The 22,283-nt window shown below is 43.6% G+C and overlaps 1 protein-coding gene across 1 annotated transcript in view; it reads left to right on the top strand.

The window, feature by feature from the left end:
* Nucleotides 1-22,283, top strand: part of LOC143934027 (carbonic anhydrase-related protein 10-like) — an 826,513-nt gene that overhangs the window by 268,820 nt on the left and 535,410 nt on the right. The window contains exon 2 of the mRNA XM_077457267.1: nucleotides 12,148-12,222. Within this exon, the coding sequence (XP_077313393.1) occupies nucleotides 12,148-12,222 (75 nt within the window). The remainder of the gene's footprint in view (nucleotides 1-12,147; nucleotides 12,223-22,283) is intronic.

The raw sequence follows: 22,283 nt of genomic DNA, 5'->3' as shown, positions 1-22,283 counted from the left end.
TTTTTTATTTAACCTACTGGGTTGAATGAAAATAAACTTGCAGTTCCCCATAAACCTTGACTGTAAAAAATAAGGTCCATTGGCATGGACCATAGGGTGAGTACATGGATTGAAAACTGTCTACAAGGGCGAGTTCAGAAGGTGATGATAAATGGGGAATACTCGGAATGGTCAGGGGTCGGAAGTGGGGTCCCCCAGGGACCTGCGCTGGGACCAATCATATCTAATTTGTTCATAAACTACCTGGAGGATGGGGTAAACAGTTCAATCTCTGTATTTGTGGATGATGCTAAGCTACACAGGGCAATAACTTCTCTGCAGGATGTGGAAAACTTGCAAAAAGATCTGAACAAATTATTGGGGTGAGCAACTGCATGGCAAATAAGGTTCAATGTAGAAAAATGTAAAATAATGCATTTGAGTGGCAAAAATATGAATACAGTCTATACAGTGGGTGGGGGGGGAGAACCTCTGGGGGAATCTAGGATGGAAAAGGACCTGGGGGTCCTAGTAGATGATAGGCTCAGCAATGACATGCAATGCCAATGCTAACAAAGCAAACAGAATATTGGAATGCATTAAAAAGGGGATCAACTCCAGAGATAAAACGTTAATTTTCCCAATCTACAAGACTCTGGTCCAGCCGCACCTAGAGTATGCTGTCCAGTTCTGGGCACCAGTCGTCAGGAAGGATGTAATGGAAATGGAACGAGTACAAAGAAGGGCAACAAAGCTAATAAAGGGTCTGGAGGATATTAGTTATGAGGAAAGGTTGCAAGCACTGAACTTATTCTCTCTGGAGAACAGACGCTTGAGAGGGGATATGATTACAATATACAAATACCATACTGGTGACCCCACAATAGGGATAAAACATTTTATCAGAAGGGAGTTTAACAAGACTCGTGGCCACTCATTAAAATTAGAAGAAAAGAGGTTTAACCTTAAACTATGTAGAGGGTTCTTTATTGGAACAGCAGCAAGGATGTGGAATTCCCTTCCACAGGCGGTGGTCTCAGTGGGGGGCATTGATAGTTTCAAGAAACTATTAGATAAGCACCTGAATGGCCACAACACGCGGGGATATACAATGTAATACTGACATATAATCAAAGATATAGATTCACAAATTGATGGTCTTGTGTTTTTTTTCAACCTCACCTACTATGTAACTATAATGGTAGAGGAGATTTCTTGTTGCTGTGTGTACCAGGTTTTAGTTTTAGATACCACAATTTATGCAGTACTTGCGCTTAGGTCTAAGATGACCTATGGGCAGAAGTCCAAGATTAGTCTGATAATGCAATTCATAATATAAGGGGTTAAATCTCTTGGAGTGAGCACTAGATACTGTAACAATACAAGGCAGAGAAGAGCGCACAGGCTCTGGTGCAAAACCTTTTATTTGAATGAGCAAATGATAAAGAACTTTTTTTTATTATCTATTGCTTATTCAAATAATAGATTTTACACCAGAGCCTGTGCGCTCTTCTTTCGCTTGTATTGTTTTTGTTTTTAGACAGAATGGGGGGATTATAACCTTTGTCAGTGTAATTGTGTCTGTGTCCCCATTGTAAAAATGTTCTCAGTTCTTATGCCAGTGACACCCTCTGATACCATCATGTCCTTCTATGAGCTGGCTACTCAGCTGTCAGCTAATTGCCAGCTCCTATCTCTCCACAGTGACTCACCTGTTGATGATATCCTGTTCGTCAGTCCTGCTTACTTAACCACTTCAATACCCACCCATTGTCATAGGACGTCTGCAGATGGGATTTTCCATCCTGGGCGGGTCATATGACATTCTGGGCTTCCTGGCCATCTGGGGGCGGTGCATGCTCGCCCCCGCCATCTCGCTCGAGACTCGATGCACATGCCCGGGGGCCACGTTGTCTGCCGGGCACCCGCTATTGCCCGTTGACCGAGCAGGACCATGGATCTGTGTAAACACACAGATCCACGTCCTGTCAGAGGAGAGGAGACCAATCATGTGATTCTAGTACAGAGGAACACCGATCGGTCTCCTACCCTTGTGAGTCCCCTCCCCCTACATTTAGAATCACTCCCTAAGAAACACAGTTAACCTTTTAACCCCTTCCCTGCCAGTGACATTTATATAGTAATTAATGCATTTTTATAGTATGGATCGCTGTATAAATGCCAATGGTTCTAAAATGGTGTCAAAAGTGTCCCATGTGTCTGCCGCAATATCGCAGTCATGATAAAAATCGCAGACCGCCACCATTACTATTAAAAAAAAAAAATGCCATAAAACTATTCCCTATTTTGTAGACGCTATAACTTTTGTGCAAACCAATAAATATACACTTATTGCAATTTTTTTTAACCAAAAATATGTAGAAGAATACATATAGGCCTAAAATGAGGAAACTTTTTTTTCTTTTTTATTTGTGATATTTATTATAGCAAAAAGTTAAAAAATATTGTGTTTTTTTTTTTCAAACTCATCGCCCTTCTTTTGTTTATAGCGCAAAAAATAAAAACCGCAGAGGTGATCAAATACCACCAAAAGAAAGCTCTATTTGTGGGGAAAAATGATAAAAATTTTATTTAGATACAAATTAGCCGTGCAATTGTCATTCAAAATGAGACAGCGCTGAAAACTGAAAATTGGCTTGGGCAGGAAGGGGGTGAAAATGCCCTGTATTGAAGTGGTTAAGCCATCCAGCCCAGATCATCTCTGCCTTTGCCTTGGTCAAAATCACAGAGACTTTCTCCTGCGTTCCTGTTAAAGACTTGCTTGGCTGAGGTTCCTTCTGGCTACAGATCCTACTTGCTGTTCTACAACACTGATTCCTGGCTTCTTGACTTTCTGGATTGTCTGACTATCTGTTACCGAACTTTGGCTATGTTTAGACTACCTTTGTTCTATTTACTTCTATTATTAACCAAGTGTGATTTACCTGTACTTCTGTCTTGGTCTGATTCATGGTTTCTGTCAGTAGGCGAAAGCCATGAATTCAGAAGATGCAGTTAATCCACTTGTTTGTAATATTTTTTCCGGATTGGATGACCTAAATCACCACATGAATCAGACGCTCCTGAGTGGCATGGTTCACCTGGAATCTCCCACTGTGGCCGCTCTGGTAGAACCTGGGATGCAGGCTGACCTTGCTGTTGCCCCAGTCTCTGTGCAGTCACCTGCCTCGAGTATTACTTCTATAAGAGGTATGTCTGGTTTTGCTCTGCTTCCTCAGTGATTTGGGGGCAATCCAGTTCAATGCAGAGGGTTTTTCAACCAGGTTGAGATATGCTTTGAGATGCTGCCCCAGGCATTTCCCACGGACAGAAGAAAAGTAGGTTTTATGATATCTTTGCTTTCTAAGAGAGCCTTGGCCTGGGCAAACCCTCTATGGGAGATGTAAAAACCCCTTGTCTTGAGTTATCCAGAGTTTGTGGCTTGCTTTAAAATGGTGTTTGACGTTCCCACATGCACCATTTTTGCTGACAAAAGCCTCATGTCCATCAAACAGGGTACGAGAACTGTTTGTCAGGGCTGGCTTATCCCTTCCTTCTCTGGGCTGGCTGCTCAGCTGTCGGCTAATTGCTAGCTCTCATCTCTCTCCACAGTTACCAGCTGTTCCTGATCATGCTCGTCTGGCCTGCCTACTTAAAGCTGTCCAACTCACTTCATCTCTGCCTTCGCCTTGGTCACATCATAAGAAACCATCTCCTGTGGTTGTGTTTTCTGGCTTGCTGACATCCCTTCTGGCTCCTTATCCTGCTTGCTGTTGCTCCACTTGGATCCCTGACTTCTGGCCTGGCTAATTACCTGATCTGGTTATTGCACTCTGGCCTGGCTGACTACTCGATCCGGTTACCTGGTGCATTGGAAGGGGTACGGTCCAGAGGAATGCTCCTGGGTTTCATCCTTGGACGTACATGCTCCTGTCCTCCTCTGCGAGTTCCATAGACGTTTTCCCCTCAAGCCCGGTGGCCCTCCGAGGGAGAGGGGTCATTGAGGAGAGGGTACTGTCAAGGCTGGCTTAGCCCTTCCTTCTCTGGGCTGGCTGCTCAGCTGTCGGCTAATTGCCAGCTCTCATTTCTCTCCACAGTTACCAGCTGTTACTGATCATGCTCGTCTGACCTGCCTACTTAAAGCTGTCCAGCTCACTTCATCTCTGCCTTCACCTTGGTCACATCACAAGAAACCATCTCCTGGGGTTCTGTTTAAAGACTGGCTTGCTGACATCCCTTCTGGCTCCTTATCCTGCTTGCTGTTGCTCCACTTGGATCCCTGACTTCTGGCCTGGCTGATTACCTGATCTGGTTATTGAACTCTGGCCTGGCTGACTACTGGATCCAGTTACCTGTTGCATTGGAAGTTGTATGGTCCAGAGGAACGCTCCTGGGTTTCATCCTCAGATGTACATGCTCCTGTCCTCCTCCGCGAGTTCCATAGACATTTTCCCCTCAAGCCCGGTAGCCCCCCGAGGGAGAGGGGTCATTGGGGAGAGGGTACTGTCAGGTCTGGCTTAGCCCTTCCTTCTCTGGGCTGGCTGCTCAGCTGTCGGCTAATTGCCAGCTCTCATCTCTCTCCACGGTTACCAGCTGTTAATGATCATGCTCGTCTGACCTGCCTACTTAAAGCTGTCCAGCTCACTTCATCTCTGCCTTCACCTTGGTCACATCACAAGAAACCATCTCCTGTGGTTCGGTTTAAAGGATGGCTTGCTGACATCCCTTCTGGCTCCTTATCCTGCTTGCTGTTGCTCCACTTGGATCCCTGACGACTAGCCTGGCTGATTACCTGATCTGGTTATTGAACTCTGGCCTGGCTGACTACTCGATCCGGTTACTGGACTCTGGCTATGCTTTGACTACACTTTCTCTATTTACCTTTTTGTTTATTTTTTGATCAAATAACGTTTTATTCAGTATTTGTGCGATACATAAGAAGAGTATTACATCACATACACTGCAGGTTAGGAAAAGGAAGAGGAAACTGCTAATAGCACATATTATAGTCCTCGTATATTATAAAAATTTTAAAAAATCTCTCTCGCTCGTCTGATAAAAGCGGGCCTATAATAAATCAGCCTATGCCAACTCATAACTGTTCTTATAACCTGGTGAGAGTCACAAGAATACTCTCGGAAAAGGGAGAGAAAGGGAGATAGAAAGAGGGAAAAGGAAGTTGTCGTCACCTTATTGGTTCATATCACCTGTTCAAGGAGGGTCCTCCCGGAGGTGCCAGAGTCCCCATGTTTTATAATGAGCCTCCAGCCTATCCTACATCCTGGCAGTCATTTTCTCCATCAGCTCCACATCTTTCATTCTAACGTACAGGGCATCGGGGGTGGGAGGATGTTTCTTCTTCCAGTTAAGGGCGATGTGACAAAGGGCCGCAGTCAAAATGTGGAGCGTCAATTTTTTGTATATTATAGGATGTTTTGGCAGAGGTGCTCCTGGTAGATAATTCCTGGGGGTCAGGGGTATCTGTGTGTCTAGTAGACGAGTCAGTAGTTGTTGGACTTTGGTCCAGAAGGGAATGATTAGTGGGCAGTTCCAATATATGTGAAGTAGAGTGCCTCTTTATTTTTGACATCTCCAACAGCAGTCCGAGGTAGCAGGGAAATATTGTGAAGGACATCAAGTGTCATATACCTTAAACAGAGTACCTTATATGCATTCTCTTTGTATAGAGTGCAGTGAGTGCTTTTTGCTGCCTGTGACCATATCACCTGCCATTGTTCCATTGAGGGTCTTCTCCCATTTAACCACATACGTGTTTGCCTGGGGCTCCAATTGAGAAGGCATTCAGTAGTTTGTAGATGTCTGATATCAGACCTTTCTGGGCATTGCCTGCTAAAATCAGGCTTTCAAAGGGGAAAGGGGGAGAGAATTGTAGGTCAGGCGCGATGTTCAGGGCATAATGGCATATTTGTAGGTAGCCGTAAAATGACTGCCATGGCAGGTCAAACTTGGTCTGAAGGGCCGCGTAGGTCAGTAGTCTGCGCGATCTGGGTTCTACCAAGGTGCCGTAATGGAACAGGTTTTGCGTCGTCCATGGGTGGGACATTTGGTGGGTGAGGCTATCTGGAATCTTAGGGTTGCAGATAAATGAGGTCAGGAGCAACCTTTCTCAGGTAAGCTTGTGTTTTTCAGATAATTTGTGTACCTTTTTATTTTTATTTAATAAACAAGTGTGATTTAATTGTACGTCTGTCTCGGTCTGATTCATGATTTCTGACACTGTTGCAGATTACGCCATGTTGCTTCATGTTGTGCATTCCTGAGTATTCCTGCATTAGAGGAGCATCTTCGTTCCTCTTGGGCACAAGTCCAGGAGGCTTTGCGACATGCTAATGATAGATACAGACTCCATGCTGACCGCAGACGCCTGCCTGCACCTTCCTACTAGGCTGGGGACAGGGTCTGGCTGTCATCTCGCAACCTCCGACTTCCTTCGACTTTGTGTTCCCTCTCTGAAGTTTGCACCTCGGTTTATTGGACCTTTTCATATTCTCCACAGGATAAACCTAGTGGCTTACCCATTAGCCTTCCTTCTAATATGCATATCTCAAATGTATTTCGTGTCTCCCTATTAAAACCTTTGGTCTGCAATAGGGATGAGCCGAACACCCCCCGGTTCGGTTCGCACCAGAACTTGCGAACGACCCCCGCGTTCGGTACGAACGTTAGAACCCCATTGAAGTCTATGGGACTCGAACGTTCGAATTGGAAAGTGCTAATTTTAATGGCTAATATGCAAGATAGTGTCCTAAAAAGGGTTTGGGGACCTGCCTCCTGCCTCAGGGGACATGGGTCACTGCAAAAAAAAGTTTTAAAAACTGCCGTTTTGGCGGGAGCACTGATTTTAATGACGATTAAAGTGAAAAAAAAAAGTGAAATATTCCTTTAAATATGGTGCCTGGGGGGTGTCTGTAGTATGCCTGTGAAGTGCCACGTGTTTCCCGTGTTTAGAACAGTCCCTGCACAAAATGACATTAAACGGAAATAACACCATTTAATACTGCTTGCTGTTTTAATGTTATATCTGGTTCCTGCAATATGGTTGAAAATCATTGAGAAACATGGCATGGGTAGCCCTCCCTGCCCATTACCAGCCTATTTGGGTCTTGTACGCATATTAAGGGGAACCCCGTACCCATATTAAAAAAAGGAAATGCGTGTGGCCCCCAGGCCCTATATACTCAGAACAGCAGTATACAGGCGGTGCAAACAAGACAGGGACTGTGTAGGTTTGTTGTGTTAAGTTGAATCTGTTTGTCATTTTCAACCGGTACATTTTTAAAGTGTAGCTCCAGTCAAAAAAACTATCTTTAAGCTTTTTGGAAAACATAGGGAAGGGTTATCACCCCTGTATAATTTGTTTTGTCGTCCATCTTTTTTCATCTCACTTGCTGCTGTCTCCTTGCGTTTGCAAGTAGGAGATGTTTGTAAGTTGGATGTTTGAAAGTAGGGGCCTGCCCTATATTATAGCGGTATGTACTGGGTACAGAGCACGCAGACAGCACGCACTATCTCCTAACACTACTGACTGCAAGCTCTATTATTAACCACTTGTTAGCCCAATGTTTGCATAAAGTGAAAGATGAAGTTATGCTGAGTAAATAGATATCAAACGTGTCACTCTTCAAAATTGCACATGCCCTTGGAATGGCGCCAAACTTCGCTACTTAAAAAATCCCCATAGGCGACGCTTTAATTTTTTTTTTACTGGTTACATGTTTTGAGTTGCAGAGGAGGTCTAGGACTAGAATTATTGCTCTCGCTCTAACATTCTCGGCGATACCTCACATGTGTGGCACATGCGAGCACATGGGGACATGGGCGCTTTAATTTTTATTTTATTTTTTTATTGTTCATTTTACTTTATTTATTTTAGTTTGACATTTTTTTCCCCAAAAATATATTTTTGATCACTTTTATTCCTATTACAAGAAATGTAAACATCCCTTGTAATAGGAATATGGGGTGACAGGTCCTCTTTACAGTGAAATCTGGGGGGTCAATATGACCCCACATCTCACCTCTAGGCTGGGAAGCCTGAAATAAAAAATAAAAAAAAGATTCTGGCTTTGATCGTACTGGCGAGTTGGTAGAAGCACCGGAGGGCGGTGAGGGGTGCGGGGCGTCTATGGCTGGGTATTTCAGGGTATCACCGAGTATGGCTGGGTATCTCTGAGTATGGCTGGGTATGGCAATTTATGGCAGGGCATTACAGTATTGGCGGGGTATTGGCGGGGTACTACAGAGTAATAGCAGGGTACTGCAGAGTATTGGGGGGTACTACAGAGTAATGGCAGGGTACTGCAGAGTATTGGGGGTACTGCAGAGTAATGGCGGGTACTGCAGAGTAATGGCGGGTACTGCAGAGTATTGGGGGGTACTGCAGAGTAATGGGGGTTACTGCAGAGTAATGGGGGGTACTGCAGAGTAATGGCAGGGTACTGCACTGCAGAGTAATGGCAGGGTACTGCACTGCAGAGTAATGGCGGGGTACTGCAGAGTAATGGCAGGGTACTGCAGAGTATGCACTGGTATTGCAGAGTATTGGCAGGGAATTGAGGGGTTAAATTCGGTGAGCAGCGATGTGGGCACTGCAGATGCAGCCCACATCGCTGCTGACACCGATCTCTTTCCCCTCCGCTGTACCGATCGGTACAGAGAGGGGAGGGAGGAACAGGCGTCATAACATGACGCCGGTTTGTTTCCAAGTGATCACTCCTTCATTTGACGGAGCAATCACGTGGTAAACGGCCGCTATGAGCGGCCGTTTACCGTGATCCGTGATGCGACCCGGCGGTCACGGATGCTCTCGAGTGCGCACACCTCGGGGCACGCGAGAGCAGAATTCTGGGAGGCCGTTAATTAACGGCCTCTCAGAGTTAAACAACCCCCCTGAAGCCGTTAATCGGCAATGGGCAGTTGTTAAGTGGTTAAAGCTAGATCACTAGCTATATAGGTGAGGTGAATATAGTGGTGTATACTGCAGTCAGGGCACAGACAACAACCACTACACAGCAGCAAGATAGGAAATCAGCCCAAAACGATTGGTGTGTACTGTGTTGAAGGTACACAGAACACCCACTGCTTCAGATGCTAAGTAACACACTACACGAGGCCGCCTCAAAGGCGGCCTTATATAGTGTGGGGCGTGCACTACACAGCCTGAGCTATGATTGGCCACAGGCAGGATGCCTGTGGCCAATCATGGCTCTCCTCGCTGCCGGCGCTGCGATTGGCCAAGCATGCGGGGTCACAGTGCATGCTTGGCCAATCATGGGGCAGCAATGCACTGCGCCACCGCAGTGCATTGTGGTCCGCGCGCGTCACTCGAATTTTGACGCGAACGGCCCAAACGTTCGGAATTCGCCGAACGGCCGAACAGCCAATGTTCGAGTCGAACGTACGTTCGACTCGAACACGAAGCTCATCCCTAGTCTGCAACCGCTTTACCACCTCTGTGCCACGCCCTCACCCTGTACAGGTTGAAAACTATGAGGAGTATGAAGTACAATCCATTGTTGACTCCCGTAAGTTCCGTGGGCGCTTACAGTACCTGGTGCATTGGAAAGGGTATGGTCCGGAGAGTCTCATCCTCTGACATACATGCCCCTATCCTCCCTGATTTCCATAGACATTTTCTCCTCAAGCCTGGTGGTCCTCTGAGGGGAAGGGGTAATTGAGGAGGGGGTACTGTCGGGGCTGGGCTCAGCCACCCCTTCTCTGAGCTGGTCGCTCAGCTGTCAGCTAATTGCTAGCTCCTATCTCTCCACAGTGACTCACCTGTTGATGATATCCTGCTCATTAGTCCTGCTTACTTAGGCCGTCAAGCCCAGATGATCTCTGCCTTTGCCTTAGTCAACATCACAGAGACTTTCTCCTGCGTTCCTGTTAAAGACTTGCTTGTCCGACATTCCTTCTGGCTCCAGATCCTGCTTGCTGTTCTACTACGCTGAGTCCTAGCTTCCTGACTTTCTAGCTTGTCTGACTATCCATTACGGTTACCAATTTTTGGCTATGTTATGACTATGTTTGTTATGTTTTCTTTTAGTAATAAACAAGTGTAATTTAACTGTACTTCTGTCTTGGTCTGATTCATGGTTTCTGTCACATCACACATGAAGTGTTGTAAGGAAAGTGGAGGAAATCTCCCAAATAGTGGCAATACTGCAGTAGAAATTCACAGTGGTTCTAACTTTCCTCATTCTCTATACCAGGGGTGTCCAAACTTTTTTCAAAGAGGGCCAGATTTGATGAAGTGAACATGCATGAGGGCCAACCATTTTGCCTGACATTCTTTGAACCACTTAAATTCGGTCTAAGTGTGTTCATCCGAGCACTAATACACGGCCCAACAAGAATTCTCTTGTCTTTGTCACGCTCGTTCCCAACACACAGATGGATGCTCTGCACTTTAGGGGGTACCGTTAATTCTTAATGGTACCCCACACATTGGTAAATGTAGGGTGCAGTGCAATTTAAAAAAAAAGCTCGGGAATTTCTTTCCCTGCATTTTTGTGAGTAGGGAAGTCCATTGAAATTAATGGGCTGCCCTACACACAGTACGTAGCCACACAGATGTTGCATTTACGGGCTTAAAACAGGTGTTGAGGAGGCAACATAATGCCTCTTTACCGCCATTCAAATGCCTCTGAAAAGAGATCTGTGCATGGATTGCTTTTCAGAGGAGCAGCAGTCCTGGTTAATATCACACACAAGCCCTACAATAGCAGTTTTGATGGTATAAGAATGGGGGGGTCCGGATTAAAAGTAACATACAGACACATGCATACACATGCGTACAGATACATACAGACACATGCGCACACACACATACATACAGACACATGCATACAGACATACATACAGACACATGTGCACGTACATATATAGGCATACATGCACACACATACAGCTATACAGACACATGTGCACACACACATACATACAGACACGTGCACACACACAGACATACAGACACATGTGCACACACACACACACACACACATACAGAAACATGTGCGCACACACACACACACACACACACACACACACAGAAACATGTGCACACACACACACACACACACACAGACACATGTGCGCACGCACACGCACACACATACAGGCGCATGTGCACACAGACACATGTGCACACACACACATACAGACACATGTGCACACACACACACACATACAGACACATGTGCACACACACACATACAGACACATGTGCACACACACACACACATACAGACATACATGCACACACACACACACACACACACACACACACACACACACACATACAGACATACATGCACACACATACAGACACATGCATACACATACATACATACATACACATGAATAAAGCCCTTTTTAACAGTAATTTAGCTTGTAGCATAGTATAGTACCTTTGGAGCTTCCTCATTCAGCCGGGTACTGCACTGTAGGGGGAAGCAGAGAGCACAGCACACTTCCCTGCACTTTAATTTCACTTTTGAATCTCACTGAGCTTCTCACAGTGTCGGGGATCGGCTCATCTGACAGCCCTGATCACACAGCACACTAATTTGAGAAAGACCAGGCGGGCCGTTCAATACCGGACTGCGGGCCGGACTTTGGACATGCCTGCTCTATACTATATGCTGTTTGTGTCTTTGTTTACCCCTGAGAACAATTTCTAACCCTCGCACTATCCAAACAGAACAAAATAACAAAATAGGCTGAAGTTGGGTTTTATGCATAAAGTTCAGTAGATACTATCAAGCAATCAGAAATAATTTTTATTAGGCTGTGCTCACACTGGGGCACTGCAGTTTGGGTGTTGGATTCCGTGTTTTACATGTGGCTTAAGGTGCATGCCTATGCATTTCTATTAGACTGTGTATTTTCTGAAAGCCCAAAGATGAAGCATGCAGGACTTTAATGAAAATGCACGGGCTAATAGAAGTCGATGGGAATGACCAAAAAACCGTGTGTAAAAGGGCACCCACCTAAACCGCAGCACACAGAGGTGAACTCGTCCTAAGTCTGATTGATGACTATTTATTGCATGTTTTTGCTGATTAAACCATGTTATTTAAAAAAACTATTGTTTTTTATATCTGTTTGTGATTTATGTATATTAATATGTACCTTGTGTTCTCTCAGCACAGTTCAGTCCAGCTAAGACATATGAAGAATGGTGGGCATATAAAGAAGCTGTCCAGGGAAGCTTTGTACCAGGTATGTTTTATGATGCAGACGCCGTCTTTGAATGTTGTATGTGAAGGTAAAATGGTTTTAAATGAACAAGACAAATCCAGCCTATAAGGGCACATAACACATGTAAGTTGATGTTGTTAATGTTTAGTTTTCTGCTAACCTACAGCACAGATGAAAAACCCAAAACCTCAACACAAGCCAGTGTATAAAAATAACTTGTAGAATACCGGCATGCCTTTAGGTTGGTTAACTTCCACCAAAATTGTACATACCCAGAGTGCTACTATAAATGTAGTACCCCCAAGGCATCATCTTTGTTAAATACAATTCTGAAGGTTAAATCTTCATTCTCAAGTTCTGAGGAATAAGGTAAGCATTTAAATTTTGCTGACAAAACCTTGTCTTTAAAACTACGTTATGTTCACCAGAGGGCTTTCAGGAACCTTTTAATTCACTGTAACCTTGATAGCTCTTTTGTCTATGAACCGCAATAGTCAATACAAAGGTCACACGAGCCTTTCTCTTAAAACCAATTCACAACCTTCAACTTGAAATATCAATGTGAAGTGACAAATACAATAACAACAAAATCACGTCATGATATTTCCTCATGGTTTACTATTATAGAATGCTCATGGTTCAAAGAAAATTGTTTGCTGGCACAAATATACTGCAAATGATTAACAAGTAATTGTTATCCTGTGCTAAATGGATGTCTAGTTTGCATACAGAATCATTTCTAAAAGCCTCCTACTAACCACAAAAATTATTAGAGATGCGAGATGCAAATCTGTTTGTCCTCCAATGCAGTTAAATCAGATACACATCATTGTTGTTTCTAATGCTCGACATAGACTGAGAGCTTTCCATAGATAATGAAGATGAACTAATGCACCATACATGCAGTGAAAGATTATTGTTTGCTGCAGAAATGCCCATGAAAGATAATGAGTGCTTCCATGCACCTTCAGTTAACCAATATTTAGCTAAAGTGTATCTAAATCTAAATCTGTTTTTGAATAGCATAGGGAAGGGTTAGAACCCCTGTCAGTTAATGCTGCCTATGTCATGCTGGTTATACTTGTCCTCTCTATTTGTTTTAGTGACATTTGTCACCAAGTAAAAAAAGTGATTGGAAATCTTTTTTTTTTTTACATTTGTCATTCGAAAAGAAGATGGAGAGAAAATTTCTAATGGGGTCATCTATTTCAGGAACAACTGTATTTATTTGGAAAGATTTCCTTTAACTTGTTTGCCATCTGTGGGGCAGGAAGTGAAGGGGACTCTCCCCTATGGTATGCAGATGGCAAAAGAAAACCTCAGAGAGGTTCTAACAATTCTATTTTTTATCTAAAGCTAGACAAATCTTGGCTTTCCTTATATATTTAGATACTATTTACACCATGCACGCACAATAAAAATTACTTGAATTTGTAAGAAAAAAAATAATCTAGGAAGAAAGCTCTGTCACATGTCCTGTAAAAAGTCACATGACTTGCTTTTCTTCAATTATGCCCCGTACACATGGTCGGAAATTCCGATGGAAAAAGTCTGATCAGATTATGTTGTCAGAAAATCCGATCGTGTCTGAGCCGTATCTGACTTTTTCTGTTGGATTTTCCAACACACAAAGTTTGAGAGCAGGACGTAAAATTTTCCAAAAACAAAATCAGATTGCATAAATTCCGATCATGCTGTAGACAATTCCAAAGGACAAAGTGCCACGCATGCTCAGAATAAACTAAGAGACAAAAGCTATTGACTACTGGCCCATCTATAGTCCCGTCGTATGTGGTTTATGTCACCTCATTTAGAACGATCGGATTTTGCGACCTTGTGTATGCAACACAAGTTTCAGCCAAAATCCATCAGAAAAAAATCAGATGGATTTTGTGGTTGGAATATCCGACCGTGTGTACAGGGCATTGCTCCATTAAACAGAGAGGACTCGATCAGCACTGAAGCACTGCCACAATACTGTATAATATCAAGGAGTATAAAGCAGACTGTATAGCTAAAAAAAAAAGCCCTCCAAAGTCAAATTGTTGCATAGTTATGTATATCATTTATTGTGTGACCAAGCTTAACCCAAGGTGACTCTATCAATTCATCACAGCAGCAAGCAACTGCGCAACAACAGCACCTTGAAGCCCAATATTATTGTATGCATTATAGCAGTGGTCCTGAAAGACCTGGACTAAATGCAGTATGCGTCTTTCATCTTTCATCTACTGTCTGTGTTACACGCCACAGCTACTCACGAGGTTCTAAGCTTTGCAAAGACTATCTTGTAATTTCCCATAATGGAAAGCTAATCAGAGCAGATCTATTAATATCAGATTAAGGTTTTATTTTTTTTTGCTACAGATATATTTTCACACATAAAGTCTGAATTAATACAGGGAATTCAAAATAGCTAAGTGACAGATAGCATCTGCCATTTTATTACAGGCACAATCATCACTTAGCACTTGTTTATAAAAAGATAGGGAACATTCTCTTACAGCCCTAGCAGCCCATTTAACAGGATAAATTGCACCGTGTAGCACATTGGGGATTATTTATAAAAGGCAAATCCACTTTGCACAACAAGTGCACTTGGAAGTAAAGTTGCTGTAGATCCGAGGGGGACATGCAAGGAAAATAAAAAAAACAGCATTTTAGCTTGCAAATGATTGGATGATAAAATCAGCAGAGCTTCCACACATTTCAGATCTACCCCTCAGATTTACAGCGACTGCACTTCCAAATGTACTTGTAGTGCAAACTGGATTTGCCTTTGTAAATAACCCCCATTGTATTTCAGCTTCTGTATAGATTTGAACTCTTTGCCTGGTCAGATAAACAATATGGTTTAGCTTGCAAAGTTTACAGTTTAAGTTTACATCATTTAATTTGCTCAAGCTTTTTCATTTTAACCAGTCAGGGTACTGTACTATATTTATAATATAGTCCTTTAAGCCATAACGTCTGTTTATCATTCAGTCATTTGTTTTTTTAGAGTTGGATTTTTTCACATTTTTTCCATCAGTGGAATTCAACCTCACTGGAAGTGCTAATATGGCATTCTTTATTATTGGTGATTTTGTTATAGCTTTACTAAACCCAGTGGCTTAACAACGTCAACAGCAGACCCTAATGCACGAACATTTAGTTGTATCAGGTATTATTCTCACATTTACCGTATTTATCGGCGTATAACACTCGCCGGCGTATAACACGAACCCCAAGTTTAGGAGGGAATTTTAAGGAAAAAAAACTTTTGGGAGGGAAGTTTAAGGAAAAAACTTACATTTAAATGCCCTTCAATGCAGCCTTATCAGTGTCCATCTGCAGCCTTGTCCATCATTGCAGTCTTGCCCAGTGCCTTTGCAGCCTTGCCAGTCTCTTTGCAGCCACTGATTATTTAAAATTGGCGCCGATCTCTGCTGACTGTGAGCAGAGATGAGTGAGCACCGCAGAGATACAGAGAGCCGAGTGAACTCGACTAGACTCAGCTCCTCTCGCAGTCCTGCTCATCTCCGCTGAATGTGAGTGTAGATGAGCGAGTGCCGGTGACAGAAAGCCGAGTGTATTTGGCTAGACTCAGCTCTGCTCACAGTCAAGGGCGGGACTGCGAGAGGAGCCGAATCTAGCCAAATACACTCGGCTTTCTGTATGTCGGCGGCACTCACGCATCTCTGCTCACAGTTAGTGGAGATAAGATGGGCAGCCAGCATCTAACCAGATCGCTGCCCCAGTGACTCAGGAAACCATAGAGGAACCACGTTGACCATGTTGATGGGAGAATCAAGCAATTTTATTGCAGAAAAAAAACCAAGTGGTCCATTGAGTCTGTCTGTTTTTTTTTCATACATGTTTTGCATTTTTTTCTGTTTTTTTTTTTGGTACCTTGGTAACTAATAGATGTATGTTTTTTTTTCCCAAACATGTTTGAAATCACTTACTGTTGACTAATCCACTACTTCTGCTGGAAGTCTATTCCATCAATTAAAATAATCATTTCAAACGCCCTGTACACATGGTCGGAAAAGGTCTGATCAAATTATTTTGTCGCAAAATCCGATCATGTGTGGGCTCTATCGGACTTTTTTGAGAGCAGGATCTCAAATTTTCCAACAAAAACATCTGATCTGACTTTTTCCGATCGTTTTTAGAGAATTCCAAACGCACAAAGTGCCACGCATGCTCAGATCAAATTACGAGACCAAAGCTATTGGCTACTAGCCTCAACGTAGTCCTGTCATAACGAACGAACGTCATCGCATTCCGTACAATGAGATTCTCCGACAACTTTGTCCGACAGTGTGTATGCAACACCAGTTTCAGACAAAATCCGTCTGAAAAAATCAGACGGATTTTGTGGTCGGAGTGTGTGCAAGGCATTAGATTAGTTAAGAGCTTTCCTCCACTTAGTTTGAGCTCTTCTTGATCTTAGTTTCATATTGAAAATAAAGTCCTCTTGAACCTTATTCACTCCCTTGATGTATTTAAAGGTTTTAGTCGTGTCTCCCCTTCCCTGGGTTTCATCCAGACTGTACATATTAAATTCCTGAAATTGCTCTTGAAATTGCTCTTGGCATGTTTTATACCCCAGACCTTACACCATTTTTGCTACCCATCTCTGAACTTGTTCTATCTTATCAATATCTTTTTGTAAGCAAGGTCACCAGAACTGGACACAGTATACTAAATGAGGTTTCACTAAAGCTCTATGCAGGAGAATCAATAACTCCTTCCTCCTATTGGTGACCCTGGTGCATCCTAGAATTCTATTCGCCTTTCCCACAGCCTGTTTACACTGTTTGCTCATTTTACAATCATCTAAAATAAGTATCCCAATTTTTTTTCCTCTGTAGTGCTGGCCAACACTGTACCCTCAATGTTGTACTCTCTCAGGGTATTTTTTTTCACTAGGTGCATGGTTTAGAGCAAGTGGACTGCAGTTTCCACTGCTTTGACCAACCTTCCAGCAATGCTAAATCAAGTTCCATGCTACCTCCAGAGATATCAACCCTATTACACACCTTTGTACCATCAGCAAAAAGACATACCTTGTCCAACAAACCTTTAGTTATACCACTTAAATAAAGATTATTTTCAGGAGTGATTCCATTAACTTGACTACAACCGATGGCCTGTAATTGCTATGAATGAATGAATGAAATACTTGTATAGCGCACAATGCGAACTGAATCGCCTCTAGGCGCTGTGGCGAGCTTTGATCATCTGCTAAAAGAGGAAGGTCTTGAGTTTTTTCCTAAAAGCATGGTGATTTTCTTCCAGGCGGATGTTGATTGGTAGAGCATTCCATAGCCGAGGCCCTTGGACAGCGAATCTCCGATCCCCCTTGGATTTATACCGGGCTTTGGGCACGAGGAGGAGGTTTTTGTTGGCTGATCGAAGACTGCGGTTTGAATTGCTAGCTTCTACCTTGCTGCCCTTCTTGTGGATATGTACACCAATCATGGGCAACTTCTCCATTTAGGAGAGACTGATTAAAAAGATCTTTTAATGGCCCAACAACAATACCTCAAAGTTCTTTTTGAACTTTGGGTTGAATACCATCGGGTCTCATTGCCTTATTAAGCTTTAACTGAGCCAGTTCCTCTGCTACCTCTGTCTCCAGAAATCATTACTAAAACCAATATGATTCCCCAACTTGTTATTGCTAGTACAATTTATTTCTGAGAAGACCGAACAGAATTATTTTTTTTAAATGGTTTGCTACATTCAGGTTTCCCTTAACACAAGTGTTGTGCCTAGTTCACATTTTAGTGATCCAAATGTATTTTTTCCTTCTTTCACTATGTACCTTAAAAGGTTTTATTTCCATTCTTAATAGATTTAGCAATTTCCTCCTCGTTTGTCTATTTTTATACTCTTCTCTGTCAGCTACACATTCTGCTGCCTTAAATCTCCTATACTTTCTTTTTATTTTCCTTTACTATCCTACTTACCTCTTTAGTAAACCATACAGTTTTTTTTCTTCTGCTTACTCTTACTAATTTGCCTGACATAATCTAGTTGTCTCTAGGATGATAGACGTTGACATTGCTCACTGATTACATACTCCTGTTGTTTTAATCCAACCTTTCAATTATTGTTTTGGAAATTCCCCCACTTCAGCAAAATGTGTCCCTTTGAAATCTAAAACTTTTCTTTTTTGTATATGATTTTTCAGTTATTGTTTTAATATCAAACTAAGACATTGGTGATCACTAGAACCCAAATTTTCAACCACCTCAACATCAGACAATCGATCCCCATTTGACAGTATTAGGTCTAGAATATGATCACCTCAATGTGGGCTTTTTACCCCATTCATTGCCTCTATTACTTCCCTGCCCTGGCTTGTAATAGCAGTTTGAGAATACCAGTTAATGTCAGGAATGTTGAAGTCACCCATAATCAAATACACGCAGGCAAACAGTGGCCTTTTGGGAATTTACTTCAAGCAATGGTTGAAGGAAAGAAAATTGCATAATGTATAGTAAAGATGGGTGAACTGTTTGGGCATTGGTTCGGCCCTGAACAGCACCCGTTTGGGTGTTCATACGAGCACACAGTGAATAGCTACCAGTTGTTAAGGAGTGGGTCGCGAAGTCACTTCACCATCCTTAGCAATGGATGAGTCGCAAGCAGGCTTCCCTACTGACAGCTGAATGAAAAAAAAAACGTTGCTCGCATTTGAATAATATGAAAACAAAATGGTGTGGGGTGCCCCCATAATTCATACCAGGCCCTTTTGGGGCCCCCATATCCTAGCCCTCCTATGTGCATGAGTATGGGGTACATTGTACCCCTACTCATTCACCAAAAAAAATGTCAAAAAAGAAACAAAAACACAGACACAGCTTTCAACAGTTCCTTTACTGGAAATAAAAAACAATGTCCCACAATGTAGATCCATCATCAATCATGATGCCCACTGCACCATTGGGCCCGAAAAAAATCTCCACCTGCAATGAAGGCTAACCACCGACTGCCTGCTCCGCCATCTGACAGTTCATAAATATGTAACGGCAGGGCCACTTGGTGATGTCACCTGGTGGCACCGCCCAATGCAACATTACAAACCCAGTATACACCAGTCTGTGATGTCACAAGGGGGTGGTATCACCAGGTGATGCTGCCTGGTGGCTCTGCCCCTTACTTATTTAGGAACTGTCAGACGGCGCAGCAGGCAATCGGCAGAGCAGGCAGTGGGCAGTTAGCCTTCATCGAGTGAGTCGCTTTTTTCTTTTTTTCGGGTGTGGCGGGTGTCGTGAATGATGATGGATCTACATTGAAGACATTTTTTAAAAATTTTTAATAAAGAAATTGTCAAAAACTGTGGGTCTGTGTTTTAATTTATTTTTTACACTTTTTTGGGTGAATGAGTATGGGGTACAATGTACCAGTGTACTCATTCACATAGGGGAGGCTTGGGATCTAGGGGTCCCCTTGTTAAAGTGGGCTTCCAGATTCCAATAGAACCCCCACAACCCCCACCCAGGGTTGTGAGGAAGAGACCCTTGTACCCCCCATCTTAAGGGCATGTGACCTTGTATGGTTCAGGAGGGCCTGCCAGGCTGCATGCTCGGATAAGGGTCTGGTATGGATTTTGGGGAGGACAGACTCCAGGCTGTTTTCTTTTTGCCGTGGGGTTCCCCCTAAAATCCATACCAGACACCAGGTGCGGGGGGGGGGGGGGGGTTAACACTTTTTTTTTTTAACCTTTTTGTATTGCCGGTAATGGCTTACAGCCAGGAAAATCAATTTAAATTGCATTTTTCTTTATATACCGTATATACTCGAGTATAGGCCGACCCGAATATAAGCCGAGGCCCCCAATTTACCCCCAAAAAACTGGAAAACTTATTGACTCGTGTATAAGCCGAGGGTGAGACATGGCTGTCCATCCCTGTGTGTCCGTCCATCCCTGTGTGTGTGTCCGTCCATCCATCCCTGTGTGTGTGTCCATCCATCCATCCATCCCTGTGTGTGTGTCCGTCCATCCATCCCTGTGTGTGTATCCATCCATCCATCCATCCCTGTGTGTGTGTGTGTGTGTGTGTGTGTGTGTGTATTCATCCATCCATCCATCCCTGTGTGTGTGTGTGTGTGTGTGTATCCATCCATCCATCCATCCCTGTGTGTGTGTGTGTGTGTGTGTGTGTGTGTGTGTGTGTGTGTATCCATCCATCCATCCATCCCTGTGTGTGTGTGTGTGTGTGTGTGTGTGTGTGTGTGTGTGTGTGTCCGTGCAGCCTTGTGTGTGTGTCCAGCCTACCTGTGTCCCAAGCCTCCGTCCCGAGCCGCCGTCGTCCCGAGCCTCCTCCGTCCCGTGCCGTGCCTCCTCCGTCCCGTGCCTCCTCCGTCCCGTGCCGTGCCTCCTCCGTGCCGTGCCTCCTCCGTCCCGTGCCGTGCCTCCTCCGTCCCGTGCCGTGCCGATGGATCGCCGCTCTTCTCGGCGGCCATTCTACAATTCAAAATTCCGCCTCCGCCTGTGATAGGCGGAACACTCAATTTCCCAGCAGCCTGTGTTCCGCCTATCACGGACATCCTCTCATACTCGTCCGTAGTATGAGAATGAGCGGATGTCCGTGATAGGCGGAACACTGACTGCTGGGAAATTCAGTGTTCCGCCTATCACAGGCGGAGGCGGAGAAGGAGGCGCGGCTTTTGAATTTTAATGTCCGCCGTCTGTCTGCTCGATACGCTGATCGAGCAGTCAGACAGCGGTGACTCGAGTATAAGCCGAGGGGGCACTTTCAGCCTCAAAAAAGAGGCTGAAAATCTCGGCTTATACTCGAGTATATACGGTAAGTCAGTTTTGCTGCAGTAGCTTCTATAGACAGTGCATATGTGCCACTTTACAGGCAGACTAAGGGAGCCCCCCCAGGCACTATATTTAAAACAATTTTTCATTTTTATTGTTTAAGTTTAAGCATCAGTAAAATACCTGCTCCTTTAAAAAAAAAAAAAAGAAGCCTTCAAAATGGGGACCCATAGACTTTAATAGGGTTAGTGGTTTGGGTCCGAACTTTTTTCATGTACAGAGTTCTGGTTTGAACCAAACCGGTGGTAATTACTAATGTATAGCCTGCCTTTCTTCTACACCAGATGCACCTTTAAACCTGTTCTTGATTGGCCTCCCGGAGCATCACTCAGTCGCTTTTAGAGCAGCAGCACTCAGAGACCTAGATCAGTCTCACTGATACCATACCCTCATCAGCTACAAGCGATCTCAGTCCTTCTCAATTTAAGACCCAACCAAAAACAGGTCCAGCATTGTCCTTTATGGAGAGAATTCCTCTCACTGTTTTGTCTACAGGATACAAATACTTAGAGTGAGGCGCAGTCAGCAAAATAGAACCCCAGATTTGGCCATCACTAGCAATAAACATTTGTAGACTGTGCCATTCATAGCCTATATAGAAAAATGGAGTTTTTACACATTTATCAAAAAAAATTTTTTTTTCATTATTTCTGCTTTATCTGTATAAAATGTATGTGGGAAATAAACATTAACAGCAGGTTGCACATTCACTGTACAGAGCATACTGGGCTCAAGGCCATCTTTAATATTGATTGGGCCGTGAGCAAAAATTACCTTTGTGCCCCCCAACTTAAAATCAGGTAAGGCAGCAATTGGTTTCTAGAGGCTACTGTACATCCTCACCGCTCACTGATTGGTTGCTATAGGTTACATGTTTACCCATTCACTCCTTGGTTGCTAGAGGTTACATGCTTACTGCTCACACATTGGTTGCTATAGGTTACATGTTTACCACTCACTGATTGGTTGCTAGAGGTTAATGTGCATCATTCCACTTACTTATTGGTTGCTAGAGGTCATAGCACATCATAACAGCTCACTGATTGGTTGCTGAAGGTTACAGCACATCATCTTCTCACTGCCTGCACACCATGGACTAGAGAGGTGAGGGGACCCATCAATAGACATACAATTCCTAGAATTTGCTATTAGCAATGAGCAGAGCATTTAACCCCAGAAGACCAAGGCTTCTTCTGGGGTCAAAAAACTGAAAAAGACTACTCCAGAGAATCGACTTTAAGTCTTTGATATTATCACA

The sequence above is a fragment of the Lithobates pipiens genome, unplaced genomic scaffold, assembly GCF_037356315.1.
Source record: "Lithobates pipiens isolate NorthernLeopardFrog02 unplaced genomic scaffold, aLitPip1_a1.2 Scaffold_27, whole genome shotgun sequence".
Classification (NCBI taxonomy): Eukaryota; Metazoa; Chordata; class Amphibia; order Anura; family Ranidae; genus Lithobates; species Lithobates pipiens.
Note: the sequence above shows the minus strand (reverse complement) of the source record. Positions and strands in the feature narration are given on the sequence as shown.